Below are 27,795 nucleotides of genomic sequence, written 5' to 3' on the forward strand. Positions count from 1 at the left end.
AGAGCATGATCCCCTGATCATTTTTGCTCAACAAGACAAGCAAAGTGGAACATTCAATGATAAACATGCTGAAAAAATCAACAGTGGATTCAAAGCACTGCACAAAAGGATGGGGATCTAAAGTTGAATTTCTCATTTTTTTTTCTTGTCACCACTCTTTCCACCAGGCTTTCGCCCTTTTGATCCCTTGCCAAAATATTTTACTTTTTTCTTTTTTACAACAGTTGTCCCAGATTTGTCGCCTGCACGAAATGGCATGCCCATCAATGTCAAAAGCTTTTGTCCTTCCTTATCTGTTTTTGCTGATGTAATGATAGCTATGTCCATCCCTCTGGGTTTGTCAATATTGTCGAATCTGATTTCTGGGAAAACCCCCTGCTCTTTAAGGCCAAGGTTGTAATTGCCCTTCCCATCAAAACTGGAAGGGTTCACTCCCAAAAAGTCTCGAGTACGTGGAAGCACCAGGTTCAACAATCGATCCAAAAATGAATACATCAGCTGCAAAACCACAGTTGAGATTCTAGCATAAGATCAAGAACTATAAGTTATTGGCATACATTTGTATACAAATATACTTGAGATTCCCTCCCCCCCCCCCCCCCCCTCTCTCTCTCCCCCTCTCCCTCTCTCCTCAGCCCCCAAAAAAAAAATGCAGCAAACACAATTGAGAAACAATCAATCAGCCAGCAGGAGCACAGTCAGCTGCAGGCACAGACAGCAAGAGAGAAAAGTACAATGGAAAGGAACACTCAGAAAATCAGTAAAAACATGAAGTGTATTCGCAAGATGCCTTCCAGGTCTCAGTTGCCATGAAAAATGGAAAACACTATCAACGACAGTAAGTACATCTCCAAGGAGAAGGAAGGCTTCACAGTCATCAAGGATCCCATGCTATTATGGCTGAACAAATTAGTGTAATTGATGCCTTTATGGGGTGACAGTACACAGCTTCTCATTCTGTTCGACGGTCTTCCTGTTCCTTCCTTGCACAATCCTAATACCTTGTCCTATGACTGGATAAGAGATTGTCAGTAGGATTATTTAGAAATTAGAAATATACCATCCGGTGTGGTGTACCAACATTCTTCCTTTTAGGATAATTAGAATTCATGGGGCATGGTTTGGCGATGTGACCAACATCTCCACATCCAAAATATCAATTCTTTCAGATGTGCCTCTCATTTTTCAAGGATGAAAGAACTCATATTTATTCTGAGAGAAATTATTGGTGCCAGTGATAGATGGCCAAGATACATGTTGGATATACGGAGTTTTAGGTGTCAGTCTAGGAGTTTATGTGATTTTGGTCATTTTAGGGTTTAAGTCCCAAACCCTAATTTTCTAGGGTTAGGGTTAGGGCTTCAAAAACCTAACCTATATGAATCATGTTTAGTCATTTTCTCATTATGCAATACATGGGTTTCATTTGTGTGCTCTCTCGCTTTCCCACTTGAAACCATATTCTAACATGGTATCAGAGCACGTTCAAGACCTGCCTCCAACCTACCTCAGCCTCTCCTTCACTTCCCCTCTTCTCCCAGTACCCTCTCCACCCTTTGAGAGCACTTTTGTCACGAAAACTTGGTCTTTTATCGCGAGGGGATCACTGTCTTAGGTCGTTTTTCAGTATAGCAGCCTGTTTTCGACCCAAGAAGCGCTCATGGAGGCTTCTCCCAAATAGGCGACTGTTCCTAGGGCCTTGGGCTGCAACTCCAAGGTGTTTGTCAGCAAGGCAACCTGTTTTTTACCTGCGACAGCATCTTCTCCCTGTTTCAGTCCTAGACGCCTACTTTGGTGCATCCCCAGGGCTTTCTCTTGGAAAGGCGACTGCTCTTTTTGCTGTTTCTGTCTGCTGCAGCACCTCCTCCTACAGGTCGACTCATCTACAGCAGGTTTCGGGTGTTTCGAACATTTTGAGTAAGGTTCTGGGGCTGTTTTGACAGCCAAGCACTGGCTACTAGTGAGCCCCTTGGAGGTGACTCCCTTCTTGCTGAAAAACAGGTCTGCATCAGCAGATTTTTTTGTCAGATTAATTTCGGGTGTCTTCTACAGCAAATCCTAACCCTTTGAAGCAAGATCGGAGCTTGTGTTGAAACAAACCTGTTCGGTGCTGTTCTGCGCAACTTCGACTGCTATGACAGCATATCTTTGCTGATCTTGACCTTGCTACAGCAAACCCTAATTCCTGCAGCAGAAACCCTGATCTATAAACCCTAATTCTTGTCAATAGCTATGGAGTAAACAAGAATATGTTCGTGGTTGAGAAATCCAGCAGCACCAATTTCCCACCCTGGTAGACTAAGCTGCGACTGCTTCTCATGCGAGATGGACTTTGGGGCATTGTCAAAGGAACTGAACCAAGGCCCAAAGGAGAAGAGGGAACTCCAGCACTCAAGACTTGGGATGATAAGAATGACAAAACACTTGCACATATTGTCTTGGGTCTCGCAGATAATCTCATTCACCATTTGGACCTCAACAAGACCACCAAAGAAATATGACACGAGTTGGATCAGCTCTTCGGCCACAAAATCAAGTGCTCCAAGGTATTTTTGAAGCAAAAGTTCTTTTCTTTGCGCATGAATGAAGATCAACCTTTGACAGAACACTTGAGTACCTTGAGTTCTATCATCCACCAGCTTGAGGCTCTTGAAGCTCAAGTTGATGACGATGGTAAGAAAGCGGTTCTACTCACTAGCATTGAAGGCATCAACCGATACTGTGATGTCTTGGCTGTCCTAAGTGTGGCACGAGACCTCAGCTTTGAAGAAATGGCAGCCATTCTAATTGATGAAGACCACCACCTTAAGGAGCTAAAGGAGGTCACCCTACAGCATGCATTTCACGCAAAGGACAAAGGCAAGAAGATCCCAAAGCCTCCAAATTGTACTTTTTGCAAGAAATTGGGTCACGCTGAAGATCGTTGCTTTAAGAACATGGCTAAGGGAAGCTGCTCCCGCTCCCTGGCTGCTCCCACCGCCCTGCCCGCCTTGCCTCCGCCTCCTCTCCGCCCCTGCCTCGCCGCTGCCCTTTCGCCCCCGCCTCTACCCCGCTAATCTTTGGCTCCTCTCCGCCATCCCTCGCCTCCGCCTCTCTCTCCTCTCTCCGCCCTTCCGCCGTCCTCCCCGGTATCCTCTCCGCCATCCTCTCTGCCATCCCTCGCCCTTGCCTTCACCCCACCTTCACTCCCCGACTCCACCTCCTTCTCCCTCCTCACCTCCACTTCACCGCCTCCTTCCCGCCTTCACCCCCCCCTCTCCGCCTCCATCTCCATCTCCGCCTCCTCCCTGCCCCCCTCGACGCTTCCTCCCCTGCCGCCTCCCTCCCGCTCTCTTTGCGTCCCTTTCTCGACCCCCCCGCTGCTTTTTCTCCACCTCACCTCTTCATGCTGCCCCCCTGCCTCTCTTCTTCACCTCCTCCCCCCTACCTTTTCCATCCCCACCTCCTCCTTTCCGCCTCTTCTTTTCCTTCCTCTCCTTCACTCGCAACGTTTGTTTAGGAGGAAGAAGATCTTGGTGGTGACCTTTGGTTTGGCCAGAGGGGCTCTATGGCAGCACCCTCGAATCCCACAACCGTTAAGGTCCTTCTTTCTCCAACTGACAAACAACAGGTATCGTTGCAGACATATGGGTAACCTAGCCAGAGATTGCCCTCGTGGCCAAGGCTGAGCGCCTCCCCCCCACCTCCGTAGAGCAAGCAGAGTTAGCAAGCCAGAGCCCAACACCCTCCCAGACGGGAGCAGTAAGAGCCTTAGACCCCTTGGGTGACCCCCTTAGAAGGGAACTGGACCCAAGTTAAAAAGAAAAAGAAACCAAGCAAACAGGCCCGCAAGCGCCGCAGGCAAAGGGCTAGACATAGAGAGAGAGAGAGAGAGAGAGAGAGAGAGAGAGAGACATAGAGGCACCTGAGGAGGAGCAGTAGTGGGAGCCCTTACGTGGAGCCCCACCCCCCCTAGCAGAAGGGGCCACTGCCCAGCCAGATGATCCTCCCGTATTGGAGGTTCAACGTCCACAATCACCCTTGCATCAGCAGTGAGCCCCGAGAGCTCCTGATGCTACGATGGCGAAAGCTACGTCCACAATCACCCTTGCATCAGCAGTGAGCCCCGATGAGCCTGATTAGCAAGGGGGGTCTGTGGTCGCCCCTACTCCCCCCTGCCCTCCTCCCCCTCTAGATCCCTCTCCCTCTCAACTCCCCCCCTTCCCTCTTGGATTCCCCCCGCCCCCTCCCCCCTCCTGCTATGATCACCCTCACCACCCGCCCCCCTCCCTCCGCCTCCCTCTCTCCTCCCTCCTCCCTCCCCATCCGCTCCCCTCTCCACCTCCTTAGCAGGTTCTTCAGCCTCTCTCCCCTCCCCTGCCTTGACACCCCTGCCAGCAAGCAAGGGTAAGACAACATCCCCTTTTGCTTCCTCACCGCAACATTCGGTCCATCCAGGGAGGGAGCCAAAGGGAAGGGGCTCGTCCTCCCGGTCAGCAGCTCCCAATCTCCAACCTGGGCGTCCCTTACCGCGGGGGTTCTGGAGATTGGAACCCTGGAATTATCTAGAGATTCCGGACTCTTACCCTCTACCGCTGGAGGTGACGCTTGTGGTCTTGCAGCCGCGGAAAGGGGGTTCGATCAGCGTAGTGGGCTCCCAAACACACCCCGTTTGGAGATTCCAGTTCGCCTCCACAGGGTTGGAGAAGTGGTCCCCACTGGTGTTTGATGCTATTTTGGGAGATCAGATTTCATGCACGATGGACGAGTGGATTGCTATGGCCATAGGGACTGGACCTTTGGCACGCCCATGGTGTGGAGGTGAACTTTCAGCTATGCTTCACGCGAGAGAAGCCGATGTGTGATTTGGCGGTAGGAGTTGTCAGATTGCCGCTTGAGGCAAAGGTTGATCAGGCATACTACTGGCCCCTTTAGAAGTGTGCGGAGTTGTTCGGGGTGGAAGTCTCCTTCATGATGAAGTGGGCACGAAAGATTGGCATTGAGCCGGTGTCCACCCTAGTACGTCGACGTATAGACACAGACTACTCGCCCTCCAAACCCCTAGCAAAGTCACATAAGGCAATCTTTTTGGAACAGGCACCCACTCATAGGAGAGCCTTGTTTTCTGCATCTCCGTCCTCGTGAGCTGGACCATAGTGAGTTGGAACGTGCACGGGCTTCACGATCGTGCTCGTAGTCAACCATAGTACCTTATACTCCGACAGGAGTTGCAGAGGGCAGCGGTAGGACGGACAGTGGACATCCTTTTAATTCAGGAGCATATGCTCTCAGCATCAAACATCAGACGGCGACACCACCTTCCCCCAGGGAGAGGTCCAGAGGTGTGGTCCCTTGCAGTAGGACAAAGTGGAGGGGTCTGCATCTCGGTCTCACAGACAGTGGCTCTAGAGGTCTACGATCAAGGCGAGCTTATCCCAGGACGGGCAATTTGGATGGGAGTTAGGACAGGAGAGTCCAGGACTGGGATCTTGAACGTGTATGCCCCAGCGTGTAGACAGCACCACCTAGCCTTGTGGAGGAGCTATCAGGGTGTCTTCCGGATGTAGATTCTTGGATTGTTGGAGGGCACTTCAACAACCTGGAGTTTAGGGAAGACAAGCAGGGTAGCACCTCCTTCTCTAAGATACCAACAGCAGAGCGGAGCACCTGGGAGCAGTTCATGTTCATGATCAGTGGTAGATACCTATGGCGAGGGCCAAAGTTCAGCAGGATACCTGGCAGCCTCCTCTTCTCTCTATCGGACAGAGACATGATGGACTTCTTGAGAGGCTAGACCGCTTCTACGTTGGTGACTGGGCACTGCACAAAGGCAGTTCTGCCGGGATTCTGGCAAGTACCACGATGTCATACCACTCTCTAGTAGTACTTCACTTAGAGCAACCCCGCCAAGGTCTTCCCCAAAAGGGGGTCCACATTCCAGAGGACCTCCTGCAGAACGAGGAGATTCAGCAGGTCATGGCAGGGATTTGGGAGCAGTCAAAGATAGCACCGAGCGAGGGTTGGGTTTCATGGGTGGCCGATGCGATCCAGAGGAGCAGTGAGAAGTTGCAGACTCATGCGAGCGGGCATTGAGGAGAGACCTCGGCTCCATAGAGCACATCCGGGAGAAGGACCCAGGTTCTCAGTGGCTTAGTGCCACGTTTGAGAGCGCTCGCCTTGAGCTTCAGGACACAGAGATTCAGCAGGTTGAGTTCTCCTATCACTCTTCCCGAGCCCAGTGGGTACAACAAGGGGACAAGATGACGAAGCAGTTTTTTCATACCACTGAGCCCCAATCGACAGGCACGCAACTGCAGCGTCTGCGAGATCTGCAGGGCATCATGCACACTAACCCGCATGAGATTTTAGACCTGACCACAGGTTTTTGCAGCCAGCTCTTTCAGACAGAGAGGATGACTCCAAATGGTCTTGTGGCCTGGGAGGTAGTTGGGGATCACATTCCGACAGTAGTTTGGCAGGATTTGTGCAGGAGCTTTGGGAGGCCCTCAAGGCTCTCCCGACCCAGAAGTGTCCTGGCGAAGATGGCTTGACTCTGGCCTTCTTCCGAAACTTCTGGAAGATTATCTCCACCCCTTTCCAGCTAGCTTGTCAGAAGATTTTTAACACGGGCTCTCTCCCTCAGTCCCTGAGCAAGGGGTGGATTTGCTTGATCCTGAAAGGGGGAGATAGGTTAGACATTCAGCAGTTCAGACCGATCACTTTGCTTGATACTGCATACAAGATCCTCGCAAGGGTCTTGAGTTTGCGATTACGGCCCCATCTTACTGACATCATTCACGACATAGACCGGGTTTGTCTAGGAGCACAGCATCCTAGACAACATCTTCACGTTTTGGGAGGCAATGGGAGTTTGGAGAGAGTCAAAGGAGCCCTGGCTATCTACTGTGAGGCCTCGGGTGCATGGATCAACTAGACAAAGTCCATAGGTTTCTTCATAGGCTCTGAGGAGACACAGGAGATTCATGAGTGGGGGAGATGGATACCGTGGGGCCAGACAGCGAGATACCTCGGATGCCAAGTTGGTATTGACATTACAGTAGAGCAGTACATCGCCCCGGTCCTTGAGAGTGTTTAGCGCAAGCTTCTCTACTGAAGCTCGACCAAACTCTCCCTAGCAGGTCATGCCTTAGTGGAAAACCAGGTCCTTGCCACAGCCTGGTATATTGCCTCCTGCTGGTGTTTTCACAAAGGGTGCATTGGGCAGCTCCGATGGTTGGTTTGGAACTTCCTTTGAGCAGGTTCGGACGGCACGAGGAATACTAGAGCCTGGGTCACTTGGCAGACGGTGATCATGCCGCACGCATTGGGAGGCTTGGGTATCATTGATCCGGAGATGCAGAGCAGAGCCCTCTTGGGCAAGTTGGTTGTTCACGGCCTCACCCCACGTGCTGTTGGGGTAAAGGCACTGGCCACCCTATGTAAATAGTACTTTATGTTGTACTTTAATGTAGGACACTTAAGTACACTAAGTACACATTTGTACTTAGATGTACTTAAGGGTTACTACCTTATCCATAATATATATGTGTGTACTTGGGGAGGTACCACTCACTCATTGTGATTATCCCCACTATTGTGTGTGTGCAGTGAGTCTCTCTACTCCCTACTCTATCTCCCTCACACTCTATCAACTGGTATCAGAGCCAACGGGCTCTCTCCCCCTCCACTACCACTCCCTCCTCTCCCTATCCTACCCCTTCCGTACGGACCGATCCGTACGGCCGTACGACGTCCGTACAACCGTACGGACGGATCGCGAACGGCGGCTGCAACGGCTGCAACGACGGACGGATCGCGAACGGCGGCTGCAACGGCTGCAACGACGGACGGATCGCAAACGGCGACTGCAACGACTGCAACGGCGGCGGATCGCGAACGGCGGCTGCAAGAGCGTGAACGGCGCGGCTGCATCGGTGCGGCTGCCAGGGCGCAGGGCGTGGCTGCACGTCGCTGGTTTCACGGCTCACAGACTTTGTGAGTTCAAGCCAAAGGAGCTTTCTAAGTCGTGCATCCATCTCGTCAACGGATCCTTCACCCTGCTCTTTAACAGACGACCTGCTGCACGCTCACCGTTCTGTTCACTGAAGCAATACGCTGGAGCTTGCCACCTACCTTGGCCAACCAGAGGTCGGTGGATTCACTTGTAACGTGTGGACCAAGGCGGACTTCATCGTCTATTGGGAGGACACCGAAAACAAGCAGGCCTGTGAAGTGGGTTTTCTCTTCCGGGATGACTGCTCATGTGATGACTTTTGAAGTGGGAGCTGTTCTTGACGACAGTCAGTGGCAAGTACACCGTACAAGTACAGCCAGCAGGCAGGGTACCGTGCAAAGGTCCGCAAGGTGTTTTATTTGGGGCAGGGCTTACACTCGCACTGAGGCATTATGCCGCAAACAGTGTTGAGACAGGTCTTATCACTTGGCCAGTGATTGTACACAGTGGTGGCACTGAGAGTATGCATTGGACAGATCTGTACTTGATACTTGCAGTGTATGCTTTGTTGGATGCAACTCAATGGATTTGCAGTCAGACGCCTTGTGAGCAGTAGCAGTTGATGCCATTTACTGTGTTAATGCACGGAATGTGCTGTCAATTCAAGGGGCTTTTGATGCTATTATGCTTGGGACAAATGCTTTAGCTTGTTGCTGAAAGTACAATCACTTTTGGTACAGATTTGGTCGATTTTGACCAAGTTTGACTTTAGTCAAATTTGGGGCTTTTGTAGCCTGACCGGCAATCTGTCAAGTGGGAGCACTCTACATGCATCAGGCTATCTCGTAAAGCACTACTATGCTTTGAAAGTGCAAATTTGACTTACAGTTTTTTTTTAATTGGAGGTCAAATCTCTGATTTTCTTCATGCATTCAAAGGGCTTTTGAGCAATCTCACTTCCAAACTGTGAATTCAGTTGGGGGGGAAGTTTCTGGAGCATATGGAGGTCTAAAATCAGAGATCTTCATCCACAATCAGAGATTCACTGTTTTTTTGACAGTCCGGGACTGTCAACCAGCAAGTTTGACCAGATTTCACTGTCAAAAAGGTCAAAAAGTACTGCTACTTTTTCAGAAAACAGTTCTGGGATTTTTCTGAAGCACTTTGAAGGAGCTGTACCGCACTTTCGCCAGCAGACCAGACAACAACAACTTGCTGTACTGTTTCTGCAGCAAGTGGGAGAAAGACTTTCAGTTGGTTTTATGCCACTGAAACAGTACCAAGTTCATTTTCTGATCGTACTTCCGCTGCGGGAGAATTTTCTTGGAGTGACTGGTGCTTAATTGAACACCTACAGGGATTCTACTTTCTTTACTATGAGTTCCAGCAGCGACGTGTCGTCCTTGTTCCAGATAAAGAAGCTCGAAGGAGCTAAAAACTACGACATATGGCGGACACAGTGCTACAATGTGTTGATGCAGAAGGACCAGTATAAACCTATAAAGGAGAAGGGTGTTAAGCCCTCCAACATTACTGATGAGCAGTGGGAGAAGATGGACGGCTTGGCCAGGTCGACCATTATGCTTACAGTTGTTGATTCACTGGTTGTAGGCATCAGGGATGAACCTACTGCGTGGAAAATGTGGCAACGCCTTGAGGATACTTATGCCAAGAAAAGTGCCACGGGAAAAGCTTACTGGCTGAAAAAGCTTGTTGGTCTTCAAATGAAGGAGGGGACAGCTATGTCCACTCATATTATTGAGTTTAACAGCATATTCAGCCAGGTGATCAACCAGGGGTTGAAGCTCGATGATGAGCTGAAAGCTACACTCATCTTATGTTCTCTACCTGAGTCATGGGACACATTCAGGACTTCTACCAGCAACTCAAATGTCATTCTGTTATTTGCAGATGTGGAGAGTGCTCTTCTACAGGAAGAGATGAACAGAAAGAACAATGCTATTGGGAAGTCAAATGCTTTGAATGCACGCAGCAGGTCCAAAACACGTGGAAAAGACAGAGAAAGAGAGAGGAGCAAGTCCCGCTCTAAAAGTGATCTTGTCTGCAATTATTGTGGCAAGAAGGGACATATTGAGAAAAAGTGTTTTCAAAAGAAGAATGACCAGAGAGCCAAAGAAGGCAAGGCTCAAGGCAAGTCTAAGGGCAAAGAAAAAGAGGAGCTGAATGTTACTTATGTTAGTGACAGTGACAGTGGACGTGAGATATGTTTCACCTCTTCACTGGAGGCTCATACACTTCATGCTGGTGATGGATCAGATATGTTTTCCTGGATTATAGATTCAGGTGCTTCCTTTCATGTGACATCCTACAGAGATCTGTTTGTCAGATATGCAGGAGGGCAGAAGGGAGTTGTCTTTCTTGGTGATAACCATGCATGTTCTATCATTGGTATAGGTGATGTCAGGCTTGTTCTTGAAAATGGCCAGCAGTTAATGCTTAAAGGGGTCAGGCATGTTCCTGAGGTGAAGAAGAACTTGATTTCCACAGGGTTGTTGGATGATGATGGTTATCATACCACCTTTGGTAATCAGAAATGGAAAATCAGCAAAGGGGCAATGGCTATTGCCAGGGGTCCTAAGGTTGATACTTTGTATTCACTTCATGGTGGACATTGTCCACATTCTGATGTAAATGCCACCGAGCTGCCAAAGATTTCATTGTGGCATAGCCGGCTTGGCCATATGAGTATTAAGGGAATGGAGCAACTGGCTCATTTTGGTTACTTGCCGAGTCTAAAATTTTCAGATTTAAAGAAATGTGAATTTTGTCTCTACGGTCGTCAAGTACAAATACCTCATAAGAGAAGGTCAGATCAGAAATTACAGCTCTTGGAGCTAGTACATACAGATGTGTGTGAGATGCCTACACTCTCTTTAGGAGGTTCAAAGTACATACTGTCATTCATAGATGACGCCACCCGCAAAGTGTGGGTTTACACTCTCAGGAAGAAGAGTGATACGTTCAAGGCTTTCACTAAGTTTGTTGCACTGGTCAAAAATGAGACAGGCAAAAAACTGAAAGCCTTACGATCTGACAATGGTGGAGAGTATTTGTCCAAAGAGTTTCAAGAATTCTGTGAGGCAAAGGGTATTCAAAGGGTGTTGTCTGCACCATATGATCCTCCACAAAATGGTACAGCTGAAAAAATGTTCAGGACCATTCAAGAGAAAGTCAGATCTATGTTGTCACATGCTGCACTGCCCCACACATTTTGGGCTGAAGCTGTAAAGACAGCTGTGCACCTTATTAACAGGTCACCAAACAAGAGACTATGTGGTGGTGTGCCTGAACAGGCATGGACGGGCAAGCCTCCGTCTTACAAACACCTACGGGTCTTTGGTTGTGTCGCGTATGTGCATGTACGCAGGGAGGACAGAACTAAACTGGATCCAAAGTCTCTTAAATGCATATTCCTAGGTTATGGTGACAAAGGTGAGATGGGCTACAGGATTTGGGATCCCAAGAACAGAAAACTTATACGCAGCAATGATGTCGTGTTTGATGAAACCATCATGTTCAAGGAACCTGTTGTACAGCAGGAACCTTTAAAAGTAACTATTGATGATGACAGGCATCATGGGCAACACAGACAGGCTGTAAATCAGCCACAACAGCAGCATAATCAGCCATTAAATGATGCTGCAGCAGATCCTAATGGACAGCCAGTTATGGCAGAAAACATCCCAATGGATGAGGCACAGTTAGGTGATCTTCCTGACATGCAAATGCAGCCAGGAATCATGGAACAGCCACCTTATCTGGGTGATGAACAGGCTGGACAGCCAGCTCAAGATGATAGTCTTTGGGTTAGAAGGTCAACTAGACAGACGCGGCAGCCAGAAAGATTTGTTCCAGGCATTGATTATTTGATGCTCACTGATTGTGGAGAGCCTTCATGCTACAGAGAGGCTAGGCAGAGGGCAGACAAGGTTCAATGGGATCTTGCTATGAAGTCTGAAATGGACAGTCTTCACAAGAATGGCACTTGGGAATTGGTACCCTTGCCTACTGGTAAGAAGGTACTGCCATGCAAATGGGTTTATAGACTTAAAGTCACACCTGGTGAAAAGCCAAGGCATAAAGCCAGACTGGTTGCCAAAGGGTTCAAGCAGGAATATGGTGTTGACTTTGAGGAGATATTCTCTCCCGTTGTCAAGATGACAACACTCAGAACTGTATTAGCATTGGTTGCACATGCAGATATGGATTTGGTCCAAATGGATGTCAAAACAGCATTTCTTCATGGTGATTTACATGAAGAAATTTTTATGCAGCAGCCAGAGGGTTTTACAGTGAAGGGCAAAGAGAAGCTTGTATGCAGACTGAAGAAAAGTCTTTATGGTCTAAAGCAGGCACCCAGGGAATGGTATCATAAGTTTGATACATTCATGCGAACCCAGGGTTACAGGAGAGCTTATATACCAAGAAAGCTTCAGATGGCAGTTTACTTATCCTCATTTTGTATGTGGATGACATGTTAATTGCTGGAAAATCTCATAAGGAAATGAATGCCTTGAAAAAGAGATTGCACCAGACCTTTGATATGAAGGATCTTGGTGATGCCAACCATATATTGGGTATGCGCATACTTCGGGATAGGGAAAAGCGGTTGCTATACTTGTCTCAGAAGGAATACATTGGCAAGGTCTTGCAGAGATTTCACATGGAGGGGGGGAAGAGTATTGGTACTCCATTACCTCCTTATGTGAAAATCAGTGCTTTGGACAGCCCTCAGACAGATGCTGAGAGAGCTGAGATGTCAAAGATTCCGTATGCATCAGCGTGTGGCAGTCTCATGTATGCTATGGTTGCAACCAGGCCCGATATTGCGTTTGCAGTGGGAGTGGTTAGCAGATACATGGCTAAACCTGGCAGGAAGCATTGGAATGCAGTGAAAGGTGTCATGAGATACCTGAAGGGTACACAGGACTTGTGCATATGTTTCGGCAGTCAAGATGCAAAAGTGCAAGGTTATACAGACTCTGATTATGCTGGTCACCCTGATACCCGGAAGTCTACTACCGGATACGTTTTCACTTTCACTGGAGGTGCAGTGTCGTGGGTATCTAGAATGCAGCAATGCGTTGCATTGTCTACCACAGAAGCAGAATATATTGCAGCCACTGAGGCATGCAAGGAGGCTATATGGCTATCTCGGTTAGTGGCAGATTTGGGTTATCCATTGGAGATTCCATTGTTGCATTGTGACAGTCAGAGTGCCATACAGTTGGCACGTAATCCTGTCTTTCATGCAAAGACGAAGCACATAGATGTGAAATATCACTTCATCAGGGAGGTGCTTGAAAACAAGCAAATTAAGCTTGTTAAGGTGCATACAGATGACAATCCGGCAGATCTGTTAACCAAAGGGTTAGCTGCAGAGAGGTTTGCACACTGCAGATCTCTTATGGGTATTGGTTGAGGCCAATATTCTTTCTCTCTTTGAGGGCACACTGCCTTTAAGTGGGAGGTTGTTGGGGTAAAGGCACTGGCCACCCTATGTAAATAGTACTTTATGTTGTACTTTAATGTAGGACACTTAAGTACACTAAGTACACATTTGTACTTAGATGTACTTAAGGGTTACTACCTTATCCATAATATATATGTGTGTACTTGGGGAGGTACCACTCACTCATTGTGATTATCCCCACTATTGTGTGTGTGCAGTGAGTCTCTCTACTCCCTACTCTATCTCCCTCACACTCTATCAGGTGCAGAGCCTTGGAAGCTCCTCTTACAGCAAGGGCTTCTCAGGAACACCCCACGCACTTGGGGGCAATGGCAGCTTTCACACAGATGGATCTTCTCAGAGGCCCCCCTTACGGGGAAGGGCTCCCCCTTGATGAGGAGCCTTCATCGGGTTTGGCGGAGACTAGCAAGGGACCTCATTCATGCTCAGCCTAGATGCAGAGAGGAGTTCGAGCGTCAGCCCCTTGTTTGGCACCCAGAGATTCGTGATCAGGAGGGGCGTATGCTCGGGCAACAGACTCACATTGGTTGGGCACAGTGGGACAGTGAACGGGCCAGGTGCTTTGGCAGATGGAGCAAATTACCCATGGAGGCAGAGGCGAGGCTTGACGTCGTCGCGCACCTGCGAGGGGCAGGGCAACGCATGAGAGAGATTGACCTAGCCAGCCCTGAGTCCTAGTGGGAGGGACTTCGTGTATGGATGGACAGCAAACGGTTGGGCTAGTTTTCTCGAACTAGTGTCCCCTTGAGGATGATGATGCAACGAGGTAGCACGCAGCCCAGTTTTTCCCATGTAGAACCTGGAGGCCTACTACAGGCACTCATTGAGAGAGACCCCAAGATGGATGGGAGTCTTGATGGGATTCACTAGCACATGATCAGAGTGGTGGGACGTTTGGGGAAGGAGTGGCACATTGACCCTTCCAGGATCTCAGAGCAGGATGCCCCCAGATGGCGCCTCTGGATTTGGAAGGGTAGACCCCTGAGGGAGGTCCAGTGGGATCCGGGAGAGTGATTATGGCCCTCCAGGGGCGGCCTTGCCAAGTAGGTGGACGAGGTGCCCTTCTTTTCCTACACCACACGGATTGGTAGGAGACTTCAGATGGACTCTTCGATGTGGACCCCCTCCACGGAGAGGCATTGGGTGGCCAAGAGAGTGCCTCGGGATGTCTGTTCCAAGTTTTGGACGCGGTTATGGTCCAATTTGCGGCCGAGGAAGATATCCTACTTCTTCTGGCTAGCCGCCCACAGAGGCTTGCCCATCAGACCATGGTTGGAGCAGATGCAGGTGGAGGGACAGTGCCATTGTTGCTATGCTGGTTTTCAGGAGATGATCCCGCACTGCCTCCAGAGCTGTCGCAGTGCAACGAGGATTTGGATGGGAGCCCTCAAGATCATGAGCTGTATGCAGAGTCTTCAGAGGGACTACACTTGGGGGATGGTGGCCTGGTTGACTGAGGGAGGACACGCGTTTCCGATTGATGAGATGCCCCCTCAGAGCATTCAGAGAAAAGAGCTCCATGAGACAGTCCCTCCTGATAGCCTAGCTCCTCCTTCCCCTCCCGAGGACAGCGTGTGGGAGGTAGTAGCCTGTATCACTGCGTGGAACATTTGGGTGGCTCGCTGCAGTCTAGTGATGGGTGAGCACCCGGTTCCACCCTCGGCTACCTTGGTCGCCATCTGGCAGGATATCCTCTACACCCTCCGTCCCACCTAGGAGCATGGGACCCCAGGCTCTAGGGCAATTGTCGCGAGGCATGCTCAATTCTACAAGGCTTGGCCTGCAGGGGTTTTTTACATCTTCACTCCGCGAGGGATTTGCTGGTTGTATAGTCCTCCACTTGGCTATTAGCCCCAGTACCAAAGATTCCCTAGGCAGTGAGCTAGGTTTCTCTAGAACAGGCCGATTTTTCTTTAAACCTTTTCCCAGTTTTTTCCATACTCAGCACCTTCGCGGCTGCAGTTTTGTATGAAGTCTTTCAAGCATTAATAGAATGTTCCTTTCTTTGCAAAAAAAAAAGAAAAAAAGAAGATGGCTAAGGAGCATGCTAATCTTGTAGCAACAACAAATCATAATACAAACGATGATGTTGGACCTTCCACTAGGCTTGAGGAGCAGGCCTTACATGCAGCAGTTTCCAATCTCTCGAGTCTGAGGAGAGATGAGGATTATGCCTTCTAGTTTACCTGTGTGACAGTCTAAGGGTACTCTGCCCAGGGTAGTCCCCCGAAATGAATGGACTAAATTTTATGCATGTGTTTGAGTCAATAAATGGTTCTCTGCCAGGGTTGTCCCCAAAATGATTGTATTTCCTTGCTTTATAAAGGGCTCCATCAATTCACCATGCCCTGCTTACAGGGGGGGGTGTCATGATGAGTTCACTGATGTATGTTGCTATGAGTGGTCGGGCATGTTATCACTTAGACTACTGAGTCTTTGTACATCCATGCATGCTAAGCCTCTAAGCAATATACCTAGATGAATCCAGGAACATTCCCAAACTCATCCTCTAAAAACACAACATAGTGCAGTTTCAATCTCACAAGAATCACTCATAAGATTGAAAACCATAAACTCCATCACGCATAGCAAGGACTAGCTACTATGACATCCCCACTGACGTCATCAGCGCCCAACAGTGGGTGTAGACCATAGTATAAAAGTATGCTCTCACACATACAAATCCACACACCCACACATACTTGAGCATCCATTTATACAAAGTCTTTGTACTTGAGCATCCATTTATACAAAGCCTCTAAGCAATGCTTGGTGAGCCTCTGATCAAAAAGAATATAAAAAATATCAAGCCCTATTGTACTTTGAAAATCTCATATTCTTTTGACATTTTTCAAAAGTCTTCTTTTCCTTATATACATAACCCCATTAGAACTATCTGTCCCAAAAGAAAGCAAACTTTGTTTCTTACCATGGCTTGAATGAGCATTATTACTTAACCCAATGTTCCCTTTTTTGAGCTTGTCGTTGTGGATACTGCCCTTGATCTTGAGCCAGTTCATTTCCTCCTAAAGTCCTCCTCCATGCCTCATTTGCAGACACGTGGACATCAGGGACCTGCAGCAACCTGATTGTGCAGGGTTTCCAGCAAGTACAGATGGGGCATCAGTACGGAAGGGTACGGGAGTGCCTACATGGCTGTACAGGGCTGGTAAAGGCCTAGCAGGAGGCAGCAAGCAAGTGCCTGCATGAAGAAGGGTGCAGGACAGATGGCGAGGGCTATGGGCAGGTGCGAGGCCTGCAATAGGCCCTGCATCTGAGGCAGTAGGGACCTGGCCAGTGGCGCAATGCCACGTGGCAGGTCGGCCCTGCAAATGATACATATACATATGCATATATATACACAATTTTTTTAAAAAAAGTGAAAACTTGGAGTGCTTTATATTACAAGAGAGCTATCAAGCGAAAATGTCCATGTAAGACAAATATACATCCTGATCTATGCAGTGAGTTTGCAGACAATCGAAAAGCGATTGTTGCAAAGAACGACGAAAGAAAACAAAGGAGAAAAAACTAGATCTCTCCAAAGACTCTGTGGTTTCTAGCTTTCCACAGAGTCCAGAGTGCCCAGTAGCGAGCCCAAGTTAAGAGCAACTCAAAAGGCGGCTATCTAGGATAGATCCCAAACAACCAGAAAAGCTTGCCAAAAGAAGCCTGAGAAAATCACATTCTCAATATGTGCCGGAGGATGCCCAAGAAGCTCTGTCTCAGGACAATGCCAAAAGATATGAGATATTGATTCCCTTGGAGCTAAACACCGATGACAGATAACTGGAGCAATACGTCTGCATGATAAAAGCTGTCCAGACGAAACAACCCCCAATAGAACCCGCCATAGAAAGACCTGTTGGCGTAGTGGAACCTTGAAGTGCCAAATCTGTTTTAATCTCCTTTTCCACCATTTGACAGGATGGTGTAAAGCCCAAATCTGATTGGCCCTGTCCGACACCCAGGGTGGTGATAGTAGAACTTTATATAAAGAAGAGACTGTGATATGAGACAGCTTGAAAGGACGGATGGATGAGTATAAAGGAAGAAGAGTCCATCCTGAAACCCGTCTTGAAGTTCTAAAGACGGTACTGGCTGAAATGGCTGAAGCATCCAAGTAATGGCTTGCCATACCGGATGATAGGGCATGCCCAAACCATATTTTGCAGCAGGCAAAGGGAAGGATAAAAGAGTGCCATCATCTTGAATAACATCAGCCATATTGGAAATCCCTTTTGTATTAAACAATAAGAGCGCCGGGGCTCCTGCAAGGCCAAGGGAGGAGAACACATGACAAGTGGATGCTCTCAGCCCGCAAAGAGTTACCTTGTAAAGAGTCTCTTCCATGCCATTCCAAGCGTGAAAGAATATGCTTCCAATCTAGAAACATCTGAGAAACCATAGGGCAACCTTTGATTTTGCCTTCAATGTATCCCAAAAGAAAATCCCACTGCGTGGGTTGCCAAAAACCAAAAGCAAGAGTGGTGATGTGGACAAGTAAAGAGTGTTATAAATCAAGAGGGAATGAATCACTCAAACCTCCACCCAAGATCTCTCCAACTCTTACACACACTCAACTCACATAGATGATCACAGATGCAACAAACACTCTCTCAGAAATAAATATGGACGGAGAGAGAAAGAGAGTATATTCATCCACCAGATGGTGGGCAGAAAAATAGCTCCAAGGGAGCAGTACAAAACACAGCAGACTGCTGGAGAAAACTGATGGACTCTCTCTCTCACAACCTGCTCCAGATCTGAGTGCTGAACACAGCCTTGGAGAGGGGCTTTCAGTCTTGCACTGGATGCTGGAATGAATGGAGGAGTAGGCCTTTTATAGGCACTGCCCAGGCCCCTTGAGTTGACCGACCAGCAGGGTCGGTACCCTGTCCGGTGGCTGACCGCATGGGCCCTAGAAAACTGACCAGGGTTGGCCCTGGTTGGGCCGACTTGGCCTGCCACAGGCCCCTATATAAGGGTGCCCTGTGCAGCCAGTCTGCGCTGCTGCAGGAGCCTCCATGTGAGGCCTAAAGCCCTGTTTTACCTGCTGTTGCAGGCTGCAACCAGCCCGTGTGCTGGTTGCCGATGATGCCGACCTGAGTCTCTCTCTCTCCAGCCCTCCTACCTCTCATTGCCCCTTGTCCCCTCAAATCGGGGGCTCACAGGTGGGCACAGTGAGTTTCTAACAAAGAGCACATCATAGCAACCCAAGGCTGATCATCTTGAAGAAACTGAAGCATCGTTTTGCCTTTGTGAGCTAAAATGTGCACATGAATATTAAGAATATTCAGCCCTCCATGCAACTTAGGTGAGCATAATCTCTGTACTGGAAGTAACCGCAAGCTTTTCTTGCCATGCTTTGACCGCCAGAAATTTTCCATAATGGTGGACATAAAGGAAGACAGATCCCCCTTAGTCAAAAATATCAATGTGTTAGAAATTACCCAACAGAGGGTACGCACAGCGGAAGACTTATAGTAATGCCCAGGAGCTCACACAGTGTGGTGTGGGTGTGGAATCACAAACTTCTTTAATATTTCCGTCCAAAACTATGGACACAATACAAAAGAAATAGATCCAAAGTCCCACCAATGATGTGGTCCTCTGATCTTACCACAAGGTCCTTCTCCTATCTGCTGGCTATCTCTAGACTCGAGCCCGCGTGCTCCACCTAGAGCTTTTGTAGACTTTCTGTCCAGATCCCTTCCACCTTGCTGTCTTTGCACCAGCCTAGGTGGGCAGCTCTCAGTCTGCAGCTCCTTGTCACCTTCTTCACCTCCTGATATATAGGCCCAAGAGAGGGTTCCTTGGCTGCTCCAACCTCCTGGTTCCTGCTGCTGCAAGTGATGATCAAATGAGGCAACAAGCTTCTAAGGGCCCCTTGAAGTAACCGACCAGCCAGCCCTAAATGGACCGACTGGCTGGTCTGTTTGGGCCGACCAGTCTGCCCCAAAACCAGCCCTTTAAGGGCTCCAAAACTAGGGCCCTTTGGCCCACACTTCTAGGGCTTTCGGCCCTCCAATCTAGGCAAGGGCCCAGCCTATTTAAGGCATGCCTCTGCCCACTGGCAGAACCATTTGCTGCTCCACCAGGCCCCAGCCATGTCAGCGCCTGTTCACCCTGCTGCTGCTGGTTCTACCCTCTGCCAGGCTCTTCTCCAGCCATGTGTGCAGCGCTGTACTGAACCGTACTACTGCTGACATCATCGTGCCCTGCCAGGTCAGATCTAGGGCTTGCTGTCCCCGCCTTCTGCTCCTTCCACAAGTTCCGTCCTTTGCAGCCTTCTTCTCTTGTGAGGTGCTGCCCATGTGGCAGCCCCCTCTCTTCGCTGGGCATCTTCTGCCCTAGGTCTCCCTCCCCCACGCTCTCCTCATTTGGGGAGGTGACCTTTCCAACACAATGGCAGATAAAACTGAATATAGGCCACCAAGATAGACTGAACAATGCGAAGATGGACATGCAACGGCCAAGTAGCCAACTTCCAATATTCCAATTTTTTCTTCAATTTAGCAAGAACTCAATCAATTTGTTGAAGGCGAGTAATGCTCCAACCTTGAGGATATCCAAGATGACGAATCAACTGAGTTGGAGGAACGATTTCCCCCGGCCATAGTAGTCTTCGCCCATCCTTGGAATGCAATGGCAGCAGATGGGATTTCTGAAAATTAACAGCAGCCAGTCCATACAATGAGAGAGCCTGCATAAGCGAAGAAAGGTCCCCTGGAGTGTTTTTTGGCATGAAGAATGAATCATCTGCATAAGCTTGAGCAACCAATGAGCGACTTGCACGAGTTTCCAACCCATGTAGTATATCTGTCACCACCAAGTGATCAATATATCGAAGCATTGGATGCGTGGCTATAGCATATAAGATAGCATTGAGAGGGCAACCTTGCCGAACTGAACATTGAAGCGTCCAGGGCTCTGATATGTCTCCTGGAAAAATACATGCAGCTTTGCTATCTTGATAAAGCCAGAAGATGACATTCTGCAATTTCTGACCAAATCCCAAAGCCCACATGGTCTGAGCTATAAAATCCCATTGAATGGTATCAAATGCCTTTGCGATATCCACCTGCAGAATAAGCACATCTTGCTTTGTGTACTTGGCATACTCAATCCCAACATAAGCATTGGCAATATTATCAGTAATATGCCGTCGTGGAATAAACCCATACTGAGCTGGATGCATGCCATCATTTAAATACTCCTTAATCCGATCAACCACCATTTTGGTGATGATCTTGTATATCACCAGCATCAAAGTAATAGGCCTCCAATCAGCCAAAGATTCACAAATGGACTTCTTGGGAAGAACTTTCACCAAACCTTTCTTCCAAGAATCCGGCACATATTCATTATACCAAGCAGTATTGATCATTTGCAACAAAGGCATTTTCAGCACATCCCAAAAAGCCAAGAAAAATTCTACCGTATTGATCAATTTCCAAGATCCGCTGCAGCTGGCATCTTTCCTGGAAAGAAGATAATAACTGCATGTTTGGCATATTCATGCACCGGGTCCACATGTCCTCTACTTCCACCATTATTCCTACATTGGGAGCAGGATCTTTCCAATCCTTGCGTGTATCATCAAAGCCCTCATGCATCACATCATAAACTAACTGGGCCTCCAAAGAAACATGGCCAGGGTCACCCTGACCCAAATCCTGCTTGCATCTTTTGTTCATGTATGTCTTCGTAGTAGTCATCGACTACCTGAAAATTTTATTTCAAGATAGAAGAAAGAAACAGAGCTTGAACAGGAAGAAAGTGAAGGCAGGCTGAAAGAGGGTATAGAATAGGAGTGAACAGAAAAGAAAAAAGGGGGGCTGATATATACAAGCAGCAAACAGAAGAAGGCATTACAAAGGGCTGATACACACACACGCGCGCGCACGCACGTACGCACACACATATACATACCAGGTCAGCTCACAAAACTAGGCCCCTGAAGGAGCCTAGTTTTGTGAGCCCATGGCGGAGCTGCTGGGTCAGCCAGTAGACCCCATAATGAGTCGGTTTTTGAGGCTGAAAGTCAGCCATTTTTAGAGGGGGTCCACCCCTATAAAAAGAGGCCATTGGGGCCTCATTCATGCATCTTCTGGAGCAGCAATCCAAGAGCAGATAGGAGCAGCAGGCGGACCATCCTTGGGCCTATACACAAGAGGTGAAGGTGACCTACAGAAGGCTGCAGACTTAGCTCAAGGAGCTGCCCACCTAGGCTGAGTTTCTGGACAGCAAGGTGGAAGAGATCCTTTGGACGGAGAGTCTACATGCACTCAGTGGAGCATGCGGGCTCGGAGATCTAGAGGTGCCAGGCATATAGTAGGAGAGCCTTATTGGTATTGTATCTTGCCCAGTTTGTGGACGGACGGAACTATATAAGAGTTGCTTCTATATTTGTCTCTGAGCACAGTCTATTTGCTAGTCGGCACACACATGAATGGTTGGTAAGTACACACACTTGATGAAGCTTGATTCCATAGTGAAACATCCGTGTGTAATTCCAGGGCTAATCTATCAGTCTTCCGCTGTGGGGTACCCTGTGGTGAGATTTCATTTTCTAACAATCATACTCCAAACTCCCTCATAAAGTTCCGGTCAAAACAATAATTATGGATGTCATAATCTGTTGGATTAATGGGCCTCAATCCCAATTTGACAATTATTTGAGGCCCAGCTAAATCCAAGATTTGGTTCACAGGTCATCCAAGCCCCGTTTCATTACAAATCCAAACTCCCTCATAAAGTTCCATTCAAAACAATCATTATGGATGTCATAATCTGTAAGATCAATGGGCCTCAATCTAGACTTGACAATTATTTGAGGGCCAGCCAAAATCCAACAAGGAGAAGGACGTCCACATACAAGAGCAGGGAGTAACACCATGACAGCTGTACACAGCTTTAATCAATACTATACAATAATGTCTACTGCAAAGGTCCCTATTTGATACCTTTGAGGGTCATTTTCTGCCATTTTAAGACGACAAGTACACAACCTTTGTCAGAGGTCAAAGGAGACTTCGTCATTACTAAAAAGAAAATAGAAGAACCTTCAACACATAGCCAAAAGGAGAGGCATGGACTTTGAATTGAAAATCGCTCAGCAGTCTGCAAGATGTCAGAATCAGGATCCAAGCCCAGATCATCAGTATCCTGTGAGAAAGAAAACCCTCATGCAGAGCCAAGGCCAGATCATCAGTATGCTGTGAGAAAGAAAACTCTCATGCAGAGCCGGTCCAAGAACAGACCATTACTACAAAATTCTGACATGTTGCAGATTACAGCACAACTTTTCTTTGGCTGAGATTCCCCAGCCACAAAACATGAAACACTGGATGCATAGTCAATTTCTGAGGCTTCAAAGAAACATTGTCACTGACCTAAGCAATGGAAATGCACCAAAAGTCCAATGTGAGAGCTTCTAAACTATCCTCCACAACTTTGTGGAGCTTTGTTCGCCTAGATCTAGTAGGCTCCATGCTTTGACAAGCTTTTCCTTCATAGACTCCAAAATCTCTTCATCTTTGTCAGTGAATGACAGTGATCCAATCGGCTTCTTTGAAGTCTGGGTAAGAAAAGAATTGAAATTTTCGCCAAATGCTGCCTCATATGGGATGGATGCACATCATTCAAGATCTCCTAGACACATGGAAGATCTCCATCTGACCATCCGATTGAGGATGAAAGCCACTCGTAAAACTCTACAATATACCAAATCCAACAGAGCTCTCCAACATAATAGGTGAAAAGCTCACACATGCTTCCACAAAGTTCCAATACCCACAGCAATCCACTGCCTTGGATGCTCTCTGGACGGCTCTTTATTCTGCTCCCACTCTGTCCTACCTCCCTCTAGCTGCTTGCTCCTTAGTGAGCTTACGTGGCACGCCTCAGCAAGGACAACACTGCACCTACTTATAGGTGAGGAAGGGAACCAGTCTATCTCCTCCCAAGCTGGCCGACCAGCCATAAATTAGGCCAACTACGACCAAATAGCCCATACTTTTCCCAATTCGTGCCCCACCTGTCTCTCTAATCTGTATCGGTAATCTGCCATCCTTGAGCCACACTTAAATCAGCCTCCTAAGCTCAGGCGAAAGACCACAGCAGGAGCCTGCACTAAGGTTAAGGGTGCACTACACTAACACCTGGAATTAAACCCCCGTTGAAAAGTGCTTTAATGACTGATGTTTTGAAATGTGTAGGTTGATAAACGAGTGCGCGGTGAGTCTTGTGAACTTCAAATTTAGTGCCCGTCTAGCACCCAAGCGACCCGTTTGGAACGGAGAGTTTGAAATCCTTACAAATCATATGGAGTTACTTCCCCCTCTTATTCAATTACATTGCGTAATGGGTCTAGTCTCTAAATATATCGTTCTGGTACAACGCACAAGCTGATCAACAACGCATTGCGCAGCGGAAGAGAGTTCCTGGCGGAGAAAACGGCAGCAGTAGGTCTTAAGGGATGTATGACTATAAATTGAACTAAAGGTCGAAATCCTACCTCATCTCGTAAGGTCACAGCCAGTCCGACCGGCACACCTTGCCGGATCTTAAAACCTGCGATAGCTTTCTTGGACCGCGTAATCACAGGTCTCTGCCCCGTTACTGTGGCAATATCTTTCATTGCAGTTTCAAGAACCTTCGCATTCTGTGAAGCTTCTCCGATACCACAATTAACTACTACTTTCTCCACCTTTGGAACCTGCAATCCGGCGCGAGAGAGAGAGAGAGAGAGCTCACTCGACTGTGTGTGCAAGAATTGCGAACATGCATTGAACAAAAAAAAGTCTTGAAAATAACAATGATACCATCAGAATATTGCTGTACTTAAACTCCTCCTTCATCGCTGGAACGACCTTCTCGACGTAGACGGATCTGAGGCGGGGCACAGAGGACTCCTCAACAGCAGCGGGAGGGGCAGAAACGACGGATGCAGAAGAAGCCTGGACGATCAAAGGGGAGGAAGCTCTTTTGGAAGCAATACGAGCAAGCAAGAAATCTTTGGAAGGATGGCATGAAGAGGAAGAGGGGGAAAGGAAGGAGGAAGGGAAAGAAGAAGATGAAGAAGCAGCTGAAGCAGGAGCAGCCATAGCCAAGGCCGCCATAGTTGAAGCTCTTCCCTTCAGAGGACAAGCCTTATCTACTTTACTCTGGTCAACCATAGTTTTGACTCTCACACTATCAAAGGCACTAAGGCACCATGAGGTTGTCTTTTGGGAGTAGCATCTAAGTGCTCTAGCCTAGTGGTCCGACCACTAGGAGTGATTCCTTCCTGGAGTAGTTTCCGCCGACATCGTCCAGAGTTGATCGGTATATTGTTGTTGGTTTGTTAAAATCGTTGTTGCTGGCTGGTTCATTCCTTGCGTGAGCGCTGGTTGCTCAAGTACGGCTTTGAGAGCGTTTGTTTGCTGCACCTGTTGCTTGGTTCCAACTTGTGCTAAAGTCACCAATGATGAGGATTGGATCGCTCTGATTTAGCTCTGCGAGGACGCTTTGTATAGTTGCTACAAAGTCATACGTACTTGCCTTGGGTGATTTGTAGGTTGCAAGTATGTGCATGTTGGTGTACACTACGTTTGAGAAAGTTGCGCTTATTAACTCTATGCCGCTTCTTGTGATGGATATTTGTGTGAGTAGGTCGTGTTGGTTTGTAGGGCAACAAAAGGCCATACTTGTCACAGCAGGATATCTCATTAAAATTGGGCAATGAGGCATTGGTTGATGTTGATTTCTTGGTTTCTTATAGACACAGCCAGGAGGTTCTCATCTTGGAATATATCTTCACAACGTGCATTGTATGAGACTGTATTTAGCAACTCAATGACTATGTGTGAGTCGCTATAGGCTATGATGCTTTTTTGCACACTTTCCCATTTTGTTATTGTTTGCAAGCGTGAGAACTCTACCAACACATCAGGGTCGACTTTGATGTGTTTTTTTCTCTAGCTTGGTGAGCAAGAAAAAGGTTTTCCATGCATGCACGAAAGAGCTGTGTATGCTACCCCATGGGAACGAATTTTTTGAAGATCGAATGTGATGCTTGCCATTGTGAGTCCTTGGGATCTGTGTGTTGTTCTCGCATATTGGCTAGTTGTATTGAAAGTTGCTTTCCTGTAATTGTGTTTAGAGAGTTTTTGCCAACTTGGAATTCTTTTGTGACTTGGTGCAATGGTGTCCACATTGCTATTGTATAGATGCCTACTCTCATATCTTGCTTTTGTACTGATGTTTAGATTATGAAATTTGACCCAAGCTATTATTTGATGCTCTATGGCGTCTAGATGTTGGAAAGTGCCATTAGCACCATTGACTAGACCGTCAAGAATGCCTATGTTGCCTCCATAGATTTCAACTATCATTTCTTGTTTCAATTCCAATGTTGCATGCAGCCCAGTAGTTAGCTATGGGTCTTTAGGAGGCCTTAATATCTTGTTGCAAGTGCAGTTTCTCTTATCGACTGCTTGCAAGATATGAGTAGAGCCCCAGGCAATGTGTTAAAAACATATTGATTGTGGGTTTCTTTTTGTGCATTTGTGAAGAATAGATGTGGGATTTCAATGTCTAGAGTTGGCTTCTCGAGAAAGGTGGAGTTTAAGTATTCGAGTTTGTCATCACTTTGCAGACCTACTCTAATTCTATTTAGCACTTCAATGAAATTGTTGTCTTTTTGTCGTATTATTATTTTCAAGTCGTAACAACAATTTTGGCTCTCTCGGAATGTTTGTTGTACAAGGCTAGCCAAATGTTTGGGCTGCTTGAAGATCTAGCTATCTCTAACGGGGCTTGCTTGGCAGAGGTCAATGTAGAATACAATGTCCAAGCCAATGAACTCTTGCATATGGTTGTGCTTAATTGAGCAAATCTACTATCAATCAAAGTTAGCATGCTTTGTCCAATCAGATGAAGGTGAATTGTCTTGAGGAGGTTGTTAGCGGCAGCAGGGCAACAAATATAGGTAGTTTGTTGTGAGCTTAGCTCTTGTGTGTTTATCATTGTGTTACCAATGCACCATAGCCACTCGATTGTGTTACGATTTTCTTCATGCCATACTTAAAATCTTCTCTAAGTGCTTTCGTTGTGGACGTGCATGTTTTTGTGATGTAAGATGTGCAATACGTTGTTGCGCTGTGCACAATCAAGATGTATTGTATATCTGTGTTTGTGTCTCATAGTGTGGATGGCTTGGGGTTAAAGTTATTGGTGTAAATGTCTTTTGTTTAGGATTAGTGGTTTCATTATCGAGTGGAGTCTTGCTTCGATGTATGTTTCTTCTGTTGTGTCCAGCAAGGCTAGCCATTTGTCAAAGGAAAGGGTGGCATCATGTTGGAACTCACTCGGTTTGATTTTTTAAGCTAATTCTTCAAGATGTGGTTGGCAAACTTCTATTTCTTTGTCCAAAGGCTCCAAGCTGTATGTTTTTTGAGAGGGTGCTTTTGGAAATCCAAATCTACATGTTTTGTTTGCTTTTTTGCAAGCCTTCCAATGGTGATGCATTTGTGCAGCATGCATCGCTTTGTTCAACAAGCTGCCATCAATAGAGATATAGTTGTCGATGAATGAGATCACCTTCGTTGGTGATGCTTGGTCAAGTAGCCCATGGTCGTGTTGCCTACCTCAATGCTGGAATTTTGCGATGAAAAAGAAATCCAAGAGCTTGCCTAAAATTGATTCATTTCTTTGCAATTCTTTTTTGATTGCTTGGAATTGATGAATGTAGTATCTTGCGGTTGTGATCGTGTCTAGGCAAAAAAGATGTGGAATATATGAGGTCTCAAATTGATATGACGATTGTTGAATGCTTGGATTGATTTGTTGCAAACATTCTACAAGCTTTGGCCATCGTCGTTCACCACAAGAAAATGTCACAAAGAATGTTGGCAGTCCAAGTTGTCGTATCATTGCAAAGATGTTCTTCTGTAGTTTTTCTTTGTAGTCTGTTGACATTCGCAATGACTCATAGTCTTTGTACCCTATTCTAAAATTGATGAGTCGATCAATGTTTGTATCTTGCTGGACATCTTATGATGTAAGTTACCTTCCTGCAACTGTGCTTTTTGAAGGCGCACCCAAGTAGATGAATGGACATTCGAAACTATTATTTTCATTGTTTTGAAAAATGATTTTCTATATTCAATCCAAATCTTCTATCTGCATGCAGCAATTCCCATTTCACAACTTTTACTACTCATGGTTGCATAGCTCATGATATTTCCTTCTTTGTCCAAAGAATAGTGTTGGAAACGACATGTCATGGCCCAAGGGGTGAATATGGTATGCTGAATGATGATGAGGAGCAAAGCTCCTATATGCGAACCCATCGGTGGTCCCACTGTTCGAGATAGACATA

At 47.2% G+C, this 27,795-nt stretch overlaps 1 protein-coding gene across 1 annotated transcript; it reads right to left on the reverse strand.

Moving 5' to 3' along the window:
• Positions 1 to 69: 69 nt before the first annotated feature.
• LOC147905400 (Ribosomal L5P family protein) lies at positions 70 to 24,592 on the reverse strand. Its single transcript, XM_087372220.1, has 3 exons — positions 24,257 to 24,592; positions 23,950 to 24,150; positions 70 to 498 (listed from the first exon to the last, which is right to left on the reverse strand). Exons 1-3 carry the CDS (start codon positions 24,551 to 24,553, stop codon positions 133 to 135), a joined length of 864 nt encoding a protein of 287 aa, XP_087228346.1. The 5' UTR covers positions 24,554 to 24,592; the 3' UTR covers positions 70 to 132.
• Positions 24,593 to 27,795: the final 3,203 nt, after the last annotated feature.

This window comes from Dipteris shenzhenensis, chromosome 1 (genome assembly GCF_047967505.1).
Source record: "Dipteris shenzhenensis isolate YYH24624 ecotype China chromosome 1, Dip_SZ_1.0, whole genome shotgun sequence".
Taxonomy (NCBI): Eukaryota; Viridiplantae; Streptophyta; class Polypodiopsida; order Gleicheniales; family Dipteridaceae; genus Dipteris; species Dipteris shenzhenensis.

What these genes read in the sequence shown, in the direction of transcription:
- LOC147905400 (XM_087372220.1), bottom strand. Translation starts at nt 24,553, where the DNA reads ATGGCGGCCTTGGCTATGGCTGCTCCTGCTTCAGCTGCTTCTTCATCT. An exon ending in AGTACAGCAATATTCTGATG is followed by an intron (nt 24,151 to 24,256) that starts GTATCATTGTTA and finishes GCCGGATTGCAG; the next exon opens with GTTCCAAAGGTGGAGAAAGT. An exon ending in CTGTGACCTTACGAGATGAG is followed by an intron (nt 499 to 23,949) that starts GTAGGATTTCGA and finishes GTGGTTTTGCAG; the next exon opens with CTGATGTATTCATTTTTGGA.